The following is a 13,867-nucleotide window of genomic DNA, read 5'->3' as shown; positions in this document are numbered from 1 at the left end:
AAGTCGGACACTATACAAGCTGGTTCTGTATTTAAGAGACAGGAGCAAGATATAGAGGAGATGGAGAGTCTCTAGTCTGCCTCCCTCTGCCCACCTGGGAACTGACCAGTTGTCCTGCTTCTGGGGCCACACTGCCTGCCAAATTAGAAAAGTGTCCGTGTTCCATTGTGGAAAACAAATACTACCTGCTGCATTGTTGACATACAGAGAGCAAAGTCATGTATATTTAGTAATATTAATTGAATCTGAATGCACTTCCCTCTTCTTTAACAGCCCAACTCTGTGGCTGAACACGTGACTGCCCAGTCTAAGTAATCTTTGCACTGCCAGCCCTTTCTGTTTTTGGCAGAAACAGAACTGATTTAGTGTTACGGCTGAGGCCCTTTCCCCACTTACACCTAACTGCCACACAAACATGCCCTGGCCTCGTCTCCCTCCACCCCCCCCCAAAGTCCTCATGACATTATCACAAGCTGTGAGTGGATAATTTATCATTGGAGTAACTCTGCCTCCCAGCTCCGGAGATTATTTGTTTCCCTTCTTTAGCCAAGGCAGAATATACTTGGCTACTAACTACTTGTTTTCTTCATTCATTCTACAGGATGACTTCAGGGGCATCCATAGAATCAAAGGCTTTCTTCAAAATAATGAAAGCAGCATACATGTATGTGATGTCATAATGCACATCATGATAGCGTGATGCTGCTTTCTTTATTCCCCCCTCCCCCTACCCACTGGCCCTGCAGATATCTCTGGGTGGTTTTGCTGATTTGCTCATTCAATCGCTAGTTACTTTTTTTAAAAAAATATTCCCCTATTTTGTGAATGGCAAACATGTTGAGTGAAGACTGAGGCAAGGGGCTGAATGGCCAGCTGCCATCTTTTATGTCTTTTCCTTGGCACTGAAAAGAGTGATACTGTCAGTGCCATACTCAGTGTAGAGAAGTACTGTTCAGTCTCTTAGCTATTGGATCTTCCTTCATCTCTTCCCTCAATTTCCACTTTTCTCCCTCCAAGAGTCAATCTGCATTAAATAATCACTAGCCATGCTCAATCATTATTATACTATTTCTGGATTTCCATTTCCCTTAAGTTTTGAAAATCTCAGAATTTCTCCAAACTTGCTAGTACTGGCCTCTTACATATTGATGGTGCTGTTTTGGCTATATAAGAAAAGACATTTACACCCTAAACTTAAGAAATAGAGGCACATTCTAATTGCTATGTGTCAACTGGTGATATGATAAAGTGGGTGTTGTATTAACATTGCTTGTATCCAGATAGAAATGGGATTGAGGGACTGAACACATTGTAAGGGTTTAAGGTGACATTAGATTTCATTGAACTTTTGAAATTGTACAAAAGCAGACATAGAGTGTCCTGCTTGTCTTATGCAGAACTTCATTGGTTCACTACTAGATTTGTTCTTACATCTCCTTTCTGATATTTTAGAAACTGGCCACGCTTCTGATCAAGTTCTTGGAGAGAGTTCTCCAGCCATCTTGTCAAGTGACATGCTTGGAAAGCATACGAATTCTGTCCCGAGATAAAAAATGCCTTGGCCCTTTCACCACCGTGGAAAGTTTGAAGACGCTAGCCAGGCATGCTGGGATTGTTTACAGAGAAGAGCAAATCCTGGAGGTTCCTGATCTGGATGTAATTCTGGAGGCCCTTAAGTGCCTCTGCAATATTGTCTTCAGTAGTCCCCGGGCTCAGGAACTGATGGCTGAAGCTCGGTTTGTGGTGGGCCTTACAGATCGCATCAAACTCTATAATGAGAGAAACTTCCCCCATGATATAAAATTCTTTGACCTGCGCCTTCTCTTTTTATTGACGGCATTAAGGGTGGATATTCGGCGGCAAGTTGCACAGGAACTTCGAGGTATTGGTTTAATGACGGATACTCTGGAACTTACGCTGGAAGTGAAGTGGGTTGACCCTCATGAGGTAGCTGCTGAAGGGAATCCTTCCCTGCCATTACCTCGGCAAGAGACAGAACGTGCTATGGAAATCCTAAAGGTCCTCTTCAATATTACTTTTGACACCAACAAAAAGGAGGTGGATGAGGTAAGACACCCAGAAGTGACGTTGGGTATTTCATTCATAGATGCCTCTGTCTTTATTCACCACTTCATTTCACCTGTGATTCCTACAGCTAGGGATGTGTTTAGAGTCCCCTGGAAGTCCACATCTGGAGTACACCTGGAATGGGTTCCAAATTATGAGAGGAAACTCACATCACTCTGTTTTATCCTGCAGTCCTCCCTGCCCCCTTATTTACTTAGCTTGCTTACTTATCGCATTTCTAGGCCACCCCTATCCCGAAGGACTCGGGGTGGTTATAATACAAGTCAAAAGTAATGCAGTAAATTGTAAGGAAACATAAAAGCTATAATGGTACTCACAATCATTTTGGGCTGAAGGCATGTCGAAATAGATATGGGCTATATGTTGCCTCCAAGGGAAGAGAGTCCCATAAAGTACAGGCTACTCCTGAGAAGGCCTGCTCTTTGTCCATGCTACACGTACCTTCTAAGGAGTAGGGAACTTCAGCAGACCCTTTCCAAATGATCAGGCCAGACAAGCAGATTTTGTTATCGCAAGGCATTACGTGATATAACCCAGTGCTGCTTTATAATGACATAAAGCAGATTTCAGCAGGAGATAGAATCACTTCCTTGATCCCATCTGTTCCATTGAACTGAAATTGTTTCCACTCCCCAAAATATATAATTTGATTCTTCTTCTTATGTTTCAGACTTATTCCATGTGTGTGCTTACATATTTGCCCAGCTAACTGCTTCTCTGCATGCAGTGACTTGCTATAACTAGGGTTCATGGTTAGATACATATGCCACAAGAATGATTTGTGATAATATTTCTTTAGTCATTTATTTCTATAATTACAAATATGTAAGGTCATGTTTGCTTTCATTATTCTAAAATATGATAGATGATAGATCTCTCTATTACCATTTATTGGAATTTTTCAACATTGTTGGGCTTTGAAAAGTTAGGAAAAGTATATCATCATCATCATCATCAACATCATCATCATCATCATCATCATCATCATCATCTTCAAGTCAATCTTGACCCCTGGTAGCTGCCTGGCCCCTGCAGTTTTCTTCACAACATTTTCAGAAGTGGCCTTCTTCCCAGGGCTGAGAGAGGGTGATGGGCCCAAGGTCACCCAGCTGGTTTTGTGCCTAAGGCAGGACTAGAACTCCCAGTCTCCTGGTTTCTAGCCTGTTACTTTTAACCAAAATGGCTCTCAATGAAAGTTAAAGGCCTATTAAATTTGCATGCCTGTTTATATAGTTAGATTGGGTGGGGGAGAACCGGTCTAGTGGCTTAAACTAGACCTTCCCACCCTGATACCTTCCAAATGTATTGCACTACGTGGTCATGTGGGTTAGAAATTCTGGAAATCAGAATCCAACACACATTACTTGTGATCAAGAACTCAGCAAATTATTGAAGGATCTGAAATGGCTGGATGAAAGGCCAAAATGTAATATATTTTAGGTAATTTCTAAGGAAATATTTCCATTACTTGGCTTTTATTTTTTTTATAATTATTATATTAAAGATTGCATTGTACAGATGAAACTAATACAAAGTATAAAAAATAAAGGAAAAAAAGTGCAAAGAAAAAGGATACAAATCTAAAGAGAAAGAAAGGAAGTAACTTCCCCCTTCATCCCAGCAAATATAAACAATTTTAACAACTTATCACTATCTCTTAAAATACAACAATCTCTTCACCCCATATCTCACCTCATTCTCTATAAACAAAACTTTAAAATCTCATCATCCATCCTAATCAACAAAAATGCATTAAAGGTTACCAGAAATAACAACCTGTTATAAGCTTGATCTAATCTAAACCCACTTGAATTACTTCCTTTTACATTTATATCTCATTTTCCATCATTAAACAAATCCCCCAAACCTCATCATTCATATCTAGTCAGTAAAATTCCAATAAAAGTTACCAGAGATAACAACATAACTGTTTTAATCTTAATCAGATAAATTTAAAATACAACAAATGAACTCTTTCCAATATAATTTGTACCTATAAACAAAACCTTAAAACATCATCATTCAGTCCTGATCAGATATCCATTAAAAATTTCTAGAAATAGCAACCTATCTATTTTAACCTTGGTCAAATAAACCAACTTTATATTCCTTCCCCTTGCTCCCAACAATCTTGATCTTTAGTCCCTTGAGATAGTGTCCAAACACTTGATTTCTTTTCATTTTCTCTTTGTCTCTTCTCACATAATCACTGGCAACATTAACAAATCCCTTTTGTAAATCCAATATGGAATGGTTATTCAAGACACTGTTCTGATCTATTATTTGTATGTCCTTTTTAGTTATCAAACCATCAGCTGGTTTTGTTTGCATATTCAATATTTCATCTTTTTCTATAACCTTCTTGTAGGCTGTCATTTTTAAGTCTGCATTAGGATCAATTTCAGTCTTGTGCAATAAGACTTGTTCTCTTCTATAACATCTTTTAGTCTATCAATAATGGCAGAGGTCTTTAAAACGAACTTCTGAGTCCTTTGTTCACAAATACCTCTCAATGCACCCATTGTTAAAAGATTTTGCTCCATTCTGCATCATCAGATCGAGTTTAAGTATTCTTCCCCTTTATTTATAATCTTTATTTCCTTCTGGTGCCTTCTAGTGTCCAACCTTCAAAGTCCCATCTTATGTTGTTTTTCTTCCGAATGCAAAAACATGATTAATTTCCCATGGGAATGATTCTTACATTTAATTTCAGAATGTTATTAAATCCATCTGGACCTTTAGTCCATTTATAACTTTCTAAAATCAACACTCTAATCACCCTTTTGCTGTTAATTCTGAAAAAGAATTTTTTTTTAATCCTTAAACTCGTACTTAAAACTTCTTTTGTAAAGGATTGAAGGAAACTCATCCAGTGAATACCATGAAACTTGGCTTTCCAGAGGTTCTCAATATTTAAAAAGCAATAAAAAATTGATTCCAAAGTGGTTAAGAAATTAGGATCAGCTGAATCATATGTCCTTAAAAGCTGCATTACAGCTTTGATGGAATCTCTTGACTCCCAGCCACTCAACTCACAAGCAGATTGCAAAAACGTCGGTTCCTGTTGTCTACTCATGAGGAGCTGTTGTTCGGAATACCTGTGGGCAATCTGACAATCTCTCTCCAGAGAGATTTCGCTGACCTGGATCCTGCATCCGGCCATGGATTTCAGCCACAATGGCATCCCCGCTTCTTCAGGGATGTCTTCAGTTCACCATGTCCTCACTGCTTGCCTTTTATTTCTGATTTTAAAATCAAGAATTTCAATTCTTCATGAACCTAGTTTGATTCTGTTCTGAACATTTGCCTTGTTAATATAACAGTTATTTTATTCTCGGTCCTGCATTCTTGCTACCTAGCTTATTGTTGTTATTTTGCAAAATTTGACATGGGGAAAGGAAACTTGGAGAAAGTTGTAGGCGTACAGTAGACATACATGAAGGGACAAAGGGAAAGAAATGCCAGATGAGACAGTTACGCTAATTCATCTGCTGCTATGGCTTTGCATTTTGCAAATTAGGGAGTCAGGAATTTACAGATGCTTTGTTTTGTGTGTGCTAATTTGCTTTGCAGATTTTCAAATTCCCTGTATGCCATTCTTCCCTTGAACTCAAATGTACATTTGGTCCTGAAAATGTACTGCTAGAACTATATGTATCAATCAACAGACTAAAATAAAGATGAGCTCTTTTCTCATAATAAAAATTTTAATTTTGTTTTGGGGCCAGGAAGATGCTGCTCTGTACCGACGTCTGGGTGCCCTTCTCCGTCACTGCCTGATGATTTCAGCAGATGGTGATGATCGGACAGAAGAATTTCATAGGTGATTGTCTGTATTATGTTAATCAATAGAAGTAAAATACATATACAGTATTAAAGGATCACTACAACCGCAAAATTGGTAGGTGTAGTAATGAAAGTAGTGGGGGGAAAGGGGGAAATGCCTGGAAATTATATAATAAACAGAACAGTTAAATAAATTGGACTGTGTTGCTTAAACATTTTTCCCCCCCAATGTTGACAAACAGCACGTATTACCAATTTGTTATTGCAGATCAGGTGTAGATTTCTCCTTCCAGTATAGTAAAATAAATGTAGTATCCTACTTATAAAATGTGGACCTCAGTACAGTATACACTAAGTCTTAGTGGTGAAAAAAGAATGCTGTGGCTGAAATTGCCTTAGCATTGAAAAAACATTGTGCAGCTTGTGTAGAGTATTAAAAAAAAACAGAATTCTCTTCTGCTTCATGTGCTTGACACAGCCCATAATAACTTTAGATAGTGATAAACACTATCAGAAGGAGAGGCTCTTCTGAAGATATTTGCTGCTGCTGCTGCTGTTGGAAGCTTGCCTATCTAGTACACAGGAGAGGGCCTCCCCTAGCGATCCCATGGTAGGAATTTAGGAAAATAGGGAAAATCCATTACTTCCATGAAGCTTTTCATCAGTTGAACTGATTTTGATTTCATTGATACTAATTTTAATTTTGCCTTGAATTTAATTATAATGGCATTACTCTTGTCTTTTATCATTTGTGTTTTGAACTGTTGTAAACCATGTTGATTGTTGTGTAAAGAGAGAGACCAGATATAAAATTAATAAATAATAGTACTGTTGCACATTATGATCAAGAGATTTGGCAAATCTGTGATCTTACTGGACTTCTACTGTAAAAATGGATATATACCAGCAGATGGAGAGGATGATGGAAGCATGACTAGATAGGAAGAGTTTGCTATTATTTGATACTGACAGCACAATTTGCAATTTGTTCTATTGCTAAAACCTAGAAATTACCAGGGTTTTCAAAATGTAACAGCCTTTCATATATATTGGTTGCTAACTTTTTTCTGTTTTGTCTTGCATTATGCCTTTAGCCATACAATCAACCTTTTGGGCAATCTGCCTCTCAAGTGTTTAGATGTCTTGCTGGCTCCAAAGATCCACCCAGGCTCCCTTGAATATATGGGAGTCAACATGGATGCTGTCAATATTCTCCTGAGTTTCCTTGATCGACGTCTTGATAGGGTGGGTGAAGCAGAACATTTTCACAACATTGTACCAAACTACTTTGATTTATGATGATACCCATGTTTGATTAGGATTCATTTGAATTCTGTGCTTAAATGTATGAGATTTACCCTACCATGGGAAGATATAAATCTTAATTATTTATCACTCCCTAAAAAAATTCCTGTAATAGCAGCCAGCCTGGTAGCAAAGAGGTAGCAACAGCATAAATTAATGGTTATTATCTAACATGTGAGTAGGTTGAATAGAGAACGTTCCAGAATTGGATTGACCCATTGGCTGTTTGGTTGATACATCTTACTGGTTTGTCAGAGGCAATTTAATTTTTGGAAAAAGAAACATTACTGTTGATTTGCTTTCTCCTTTTCTCTGTGTTGCTGTTTAATTGTCGTCATAGCCCCATTGCCCTGTTTTTCCCCATAGCTAAAGTAAGACATACTCAGGGACAGAGCTGACAGGAAAAGGTTAACTCCACCTCTTCTAAGCTGGAAGGAAGGTTCTTCCTGTCCCATGGACGAAATCCCTTTGCTTGGTCTTACTATTTGCCTTCTGCGAGAAGCACTGAGTTTTCATTGGCTCCATCATGGTAGCCAAGAATAAAAGATAGAGGAGAAGAAGGTGACCAGTGCTCTCTGCAATGTGTGCTAATGCATCTCCTAGAGCTGTGCATGAGTTGACTGATGCAGTGGCAGAAGGCTGCAGCCCAAAGGGCCCTGTGTCAAATCTGAAGAGTGAGATCAGGGAAGAACCCAATCGTACTTCCAAAGCAATAGAGTACAGAGAGGCACGTGACAGTGCTGGCTGTCAACCAGTCTGCAACACAGTAAGGCTAAAAGGAAGTAAAACCCTTCATCCCTACCCTGACAGACTCAGTACTGGATAGTGCAAGCTGCGGTGATAATTTGGTGCCCTGAAAGGCTCCCCACCCCTACCCTAATGTCAGCAAGAAGGACAGGAGAGTCCTTCCAGAGAACCCCAGAAATATCTTGGAGAAATTACGTGGCGACAGTTAGAAAAATATGGTTTGAGTCCAGGACAGGAGGCAGCATTAGAAAAAAAACTCAGACTAGCCCTGCCTTAACTCTCTTGATTATAAGAGGGAGGGGAAGGAAAAGGCTGTCAGGCTTTCAAGATTCTCTTACTATATCTTAGATCAATACAGTTGAGTTCCAGTCATTCTTGTGGAGTCTGTTTCCTGACCTGGCCTAACATCAAAAAGCTGGTGACCTCTCTAATTTTTAAAATCAGTGGTTCTGAAGGAAGAATAAGCATTCACAGACCCCAGTGAGTGAAAGATAGTCCGCAGGGCATCCACTCTGGGAATAAGGGTTGCAGTTGTCTCCATCATCATCAGAACCTTGGGGTACTGGCATGTGCTCTTCTCCCAGAAGTGCTGGTAAGGTCTAGCTTAAAAGAGAGGACATCAATAAATGGGTCAGAAGTCATGGCAAACCTCTTTGTATATAGCCACACCTAGGGCATCAGGAATGGTCTATGGTCTGTGGCTCAGACATTGCAAGATGGATTACTAATCAAATCCAACTTTGCAGCAAAGCTCTTCTTACTGAAGAAGCTGTTCAGAGAAGCAGTCTGATTGCATAAGAAGAAATCCTTGCCTACAGACCTGAGGAAAGCAGATAGAAGTCCAGCACTGTCTTTCATACCAAAGACTGAAACACCTATCTTCCTCTGGACAGAAAGCAGACAAGGCTTTGAGTCCTTGGAAAGTAATCAAATGTGCAGCGCACACCTTTTTGTGAATTTTTCCCATAATTTGTAATATACCAACAGATAGGAATAGCTTAGTTTTATTTTCAGGTGTATAAGGGTAATTAGGCAAGAGGCAGTTAAGCAAGCATTTTTCCATCTCCCTAATCTTCCTTCAGCTGTAAAGGGATAGGAATACAACAGTGATTTACTGCTACTTGGAGAGTATATCTAGACTAGCCCTTCTCTGCTTGGTATATATTTAGCTTAAGCTTGTTGCTATCTGTGTGTACAGCTTTGTCCATAAACCCTTCCATATTTAGAGTTAAGCAAAAGGGTTAATTAGGCATGACTAGGAATATCTGGCTGGTGGGATATTGTCTTTCTCAGTCCTCCTCCAGATTATAATCACATATTGGATGCTCTCTCCCCCTCTTGATATAGTTCAACAATGCCCTGATCTTGCCATCTTTTAATGGTCTTCAGGCCTCTTTGGAATGCTTCAGCAGCCTTCTCCCAGCCCACCCAGCAATCTCAGGTCTGCTCTTTAACAAGTGAACCTTGACAAGCTCCAAAACTGCCTAATCCGACATAGTTCCTCCTTCCTTTTCTCCTCCTCTCCTTCCTTCCAGCTTAGTCCACATTAACTTCTTGCCTCCCCTTTGTGAGAACGGCTGTGAAAAAGTGTAAGAACTCTTATCTTTTTCTCAGCTAGTTTAGCAGAGTATATGTCTTTGTGATCATGTGGCAAAATGGCAAACAGTATTCAGCCAAAGCGGCCATTCAGTAGCCAGGCAGAGAAACCAATAGCCAAAATAAAGATCTCTCAGCATGGTGCCATTACCTCCCAAGTGGGCATACTACTGTAGAAATCCTGGCATACATGCAGACATTCCTGGAAACACACCTTGAAGGGGACATCCAGTAGAGTTTACAAGAATGAGCTAGAAATCACAGCAAAGTCAAAACAGAGGTTTCTGCAATCCCCTGTCTCCAAAAACAAAAAAGAAACATCTTAGGATGAAGAAGGCAATGAAGGACTTACAGGACATGGGCACAGCTGAGCGCATACCACTGAAGAGGCCTTCTCTGCCATGTTTTTTCAAACTATTTTATGGTGCCAATGAAGAAAGGAGATTAGAGAGCTACTTTTCATGAACCCCAGGCCTTGAAATAAATTCATCAAAACCCTGGGATGAAGACATTAAAGTGATCAGCAGGAGCCATCTTGCTGAGCTTTCTAGGTTAGGTGGATTTGTTAGATGTTAGGTTAGATTATTTGTTAGATAAAGGGATTTGTTTAAATAACTGAGTTTTCTCAATTTGCATACAGGGGTGATTAATGTGGTTCCATTACAAGTCAGTAAGGCTGCTCAGAGGGGAGCAGTAAGATTGGTCCTGAACTATTAGACCAGATAAATATGAGTTTCCTCCACAGGACGGGAAAAAGCCTTGAGCCTTCCCTGCCTGCCAGCTAAGAGGTGGAATTAATACTGTTCTGTCCGGTCTGTCTTCCACTGATCAGAAAGATATCTCTTAGTGAATCCAAATGATCAGTGCTTCTGCTTTTCACTAATATGTGAAGCAACTCTCAACCAATCAGACATTTGTGCAGAAGAATGTTGCTTTTTGCATTAATGCTAGGATTATTCATTACGTAAAAAAGGAAAAGACTCCCTCAAGTCAAGCTGAGTTCTTGGTGATTGCATGAACGGGGCTTTTGGCAATCATACAAAAGTGGTTTGTAATTGTCTTCTTCTGGGATATTAAAAAAAAAATGTCTTGGTCTAGACTACAACTCTGGGATGTCCTGATAGTCTTCCATCTAACTACTAACTAGGTTTGATCCTGCAGAGTTTTTTTGAAATTAAGCGTTGACTAGATGCTGCCACCTGCTAGGCCATACATTATATAAGACTATACAGATAAACACTGAACATAATAGTGCCAGGACATGAAATATGTGGTAGCAGTTGCTACAAAGGGAAATTGGGGAGGGAATTTTACACAGAAATGAAGCCTAAGTGGCTCTCCTAAAAACCTAATTTTTCCCTTTGAGAATTACTCCGGTCAGGGTGATGTTGTCTCCTGCCAACCTGCAGTTACTTGTAGTTTCAACTAACATGGTTGATTTTCACTAAAAAATCTATACCTCCAAACCATTTTCATGCATGGGAAACCTCGGGTACAGTTGATTAAATCTGTTTCTTGTTACGCCTCTTTCACAGGGTCACAAACTCAAGGAGAGTCTTACCCCAGTGCTGAACTTGCTGACTGAAAGTGCCCGGGTCCATCGACAGACGAGGAAATTCCTTAAATCAAAGGTACAATTTTAAGTCAAGCAGGACCCATAAAATAAAGCTTCACTGAGCCAGCTACACTATGAGGCAAAATCTACTTAATAGGCAGCATACAGCATTGATAGTGTGAAACTGTCTTTCTGGTACTGTTGGTATGGAATCTGTGGACATCAGGACATTTCTTCATCAAGTTCTGAGGGAGACTTTTCATCTTCTTCCATTTTCTGGATGGTGCAATTGCTATATAAAATGTGAAAACCTTCAAGTTGTATTCTATTCTGAATGACTACATCCCTGCAGTCCTCTTGGTAGAGCTGTGGAAATGATTTGCCATTGCTTTCCTCTAGGATGTTTTCTTGGCTTCCCAGTCTAGCTAAGAGCCCTAGAATTCCCACCAGGGCCAACCCTGCTTAGCTTCCAAGATCAGCCAAAGGGAGCTAATTGCTATTGCTGAGGCAACATGTGATCAGGAGCATGTGGTACTCAATGAGTACAACAAGTGGTGAGAGAGGAAAAATACATTTGGGTATTTTCTTAACTCTATTTTATCATTTGCCAAAAAGGGGGAAAATTGTATCACCATTATTCAAGGATTTGTAGCTGAGTTTTGGCAATATAGTCCAGAGTGGGGACAGGGCTGCAAAAAAGGAGCTGTGGGCTGTACTTGGACCACACATTGCTGGTTTCTTATTTAGAACATGAAGTTTGGTATTCCCTTCAGGTAGGTCCATATAGGAGGAGTTATCAGTATACCCTTTGGCTACTTAATTGCAAGAAGGCATCTGTATTTAGTATCAGGATGAGATTAATCTTATTGAGACATTTTTGGTTCAATATTTTCAGGGCTTCATGAAACCCAGCTTAATATGGCTTTAAGCATCACTTTTGGCTTTCCATGGATTCACAGGTACTTCCTCCATTACGGGATGTGAAGAATAGACCAGAGGTGGGAAACCTGCTGAGAAATAAACTTGTACGCCTCATGACTCACATTGACACGGATGTGAAACACTGTGCTGCTGAGTTCCTGTTTGTACTCTGCAAGGAAAGCGGTAATTGTCCGTCCTTTCTCTTGCTCATCTTGTTGTAGGCTGGCAGTTTGAATCAGTAAATAGGTGAACAAATTGATCCATCTAACTGAGATGGTATTTCGATTGTGGTTGAATATTATGAATGGAGGTGAATTGAGAGGTCATGGGTCATTGGACTAAATTACATTGCATGGAGATGAAGGGAAATGTCATTCACTGGACCAATCGTAAAATCAGTGGGGAGAAAGATAGATAAGTTTGAATATTACTGTTGCCGCCAGGCTTGCAAATTCTTAGTTGTTAGTCAGACTTTTCTTTGCAGCAGAGTTACTGTTTGTTTTTTTGAACTTTATGACAGCAAAACAGCTTTGCAAAGCTGCCTTTTTCAGAGTGGTATTTCTCTTCTAAATGCTTTGCCTTGTAGACAGTATGCAGCCTTCTAACATATGTGACACCCACTTAATGTGGTTATTATATTAGCTCGAGGAGAAGGTAAGAAATGGGCTGAAGAAGAACAGAATTACATTTTTACCAGGATTACCATGATAATATATAGGAAGGATACCAAACAAGTGGTGACAATCAAAGAGTTTTTCCAATCCAAAGCAGTTGTGTTTCCATCCAGCTGTATCAGTAACCAAGAGGAATCTTGTTGGTCAGCTCAGGTTCTTTCTCATGTGTGCCCTTCTGGGTTTGCAAGAATCTACCTCCTTGAAAAGTTGATTTGATAAAGATGAGACATATTTGCTACTATGTGAATTCATTTGTTTCTATAATAGCAGGAGGACATTTGACCTTCTCTGTCTCCACAGTGTCACGGTTTGTGAAGTACACGGGATATGGAAATGCTGCTGGTCTTCTGGCAGCACGAGGCCTCATGGCTGGGGGGCAGACAGAAGGAGAATACTCTGAGGATGAAGACACCGATACAGAGGAATACAAGGAAGCAAAGCCTAAGTAGGGATGCAGTTCATGCTTAGGCTCCTTAAATGTGATCTTTGCTTCTGTTTCTTTGTTGCCTTTTCTTCCTAGATGTTAGAATCTGAACATATATGAATTAAAGGGGACTTTCTAAGTCATTTGCTGAGAACAGGAATCCACTCAACCATCCAGCCTTTCTGTGAATATGACCACTGTTCTATGCAGCCTGCTTTGCTGCTTAAGAGCTCTTACAATCAAGTTGAATCTCCTTTTTAAAAAAAAATTAAAAGACCTATTGGTCTTTCACTGCCCCTGGCTCATTTTGTTACTTGATTTCTCTTAAGTTTCTTCTTTTCTCTGTGTTTAAACTTTTGCTTCTTTGTTAACTTCTTGCCAAGTTCTTCACAAGTAGACAACTCCTCTTACCTCCAGCTCTTGACCTAATTGACAGTGACAGTTATCAAGAGTCACTTGCCCAGTAGATATGCACACAGTTGTAGGTATTCTGACATTTTCTTTGACGAATTACTTCTTATCTGCAACCGGTTTACAATTATGTTACATTACTTGTCTTCCTCCAGCTCCTCCTGGTTCCCCCAGTTTTTCTGCACACATTAGATTTATTGTAACATGTAGAGGGGCAGCTGTTCTATGTAGGATTTATTAAAATAGGAATTCCCTTGTAAGTTTAGAAGCAAGAATAGTAACAGGAAATTGATGGACAAAACTGAATTAAGAAGGGTAATGTAATGGACATGTTTTGGGGAGAGAAACACAACATTATCT

The 13,867-nt window shown here is 39.7% G+C and overlaps 1 protein-coding gene across 2 annotated transcripts in view; it reads left to right on the top strand.

Moving 5' to 3' along the window:
- RIC8A (RIC8 guanine nucleotide exchange factor A) overlaps positions 1-13,867 on the top strand; it is a 32,572-nt gene that overhangs the window by 14,016 nt on the left and 4,689 nt on the right. For both annotated transcript variants that reach the window (XM_007426523.4, XM_025165613.2), the window contains 6 exons: positions 1,453-2,067; positions 5,817-5,911; positions 6,969-7,119; positions 11,058-11,153; positions 12,037-12,181; positions 12,973-13,117. In XM_007426523.4, coding sequence (XP_007426585.1) covers positions 1,453-2,067; positions 5,817-5,911; positions 6,969-7,119; positions 11,058-11,153; positions 12,037-12,181; positions 12,973-13,117 — 1,247 coding nt within the window. The remainder of the gene's footprint in view (positions 1-1,452; positions 2,068-5,816; positions 5,912-6,968; positions 7,120-11,057; positions 11,154-12,036; positions 12,182-12,972; positions 13,118-13,867) is intronic.

This window comes from Python bivittatus, unplaced genomic scaffold (genome assembly GCF_059951505.1).
Source record: "Python bivittatus isolate LINGU-HERP-01145 unplaced genomic scaffold, Pbiv_v1 ctg000480_np1212, whole genome shotgun sequence".
In the NCBI taxonomy this organism is placed as follows: domain Eukaryota; kingdom Metazoa; phylum Chordata; class Lepidosauria; order Squamata; family Pythonidae; genus Python; species Python bivittatus.
This window is presented reverse-complemented; position numbering and strand designations above follow the sequence as displayed.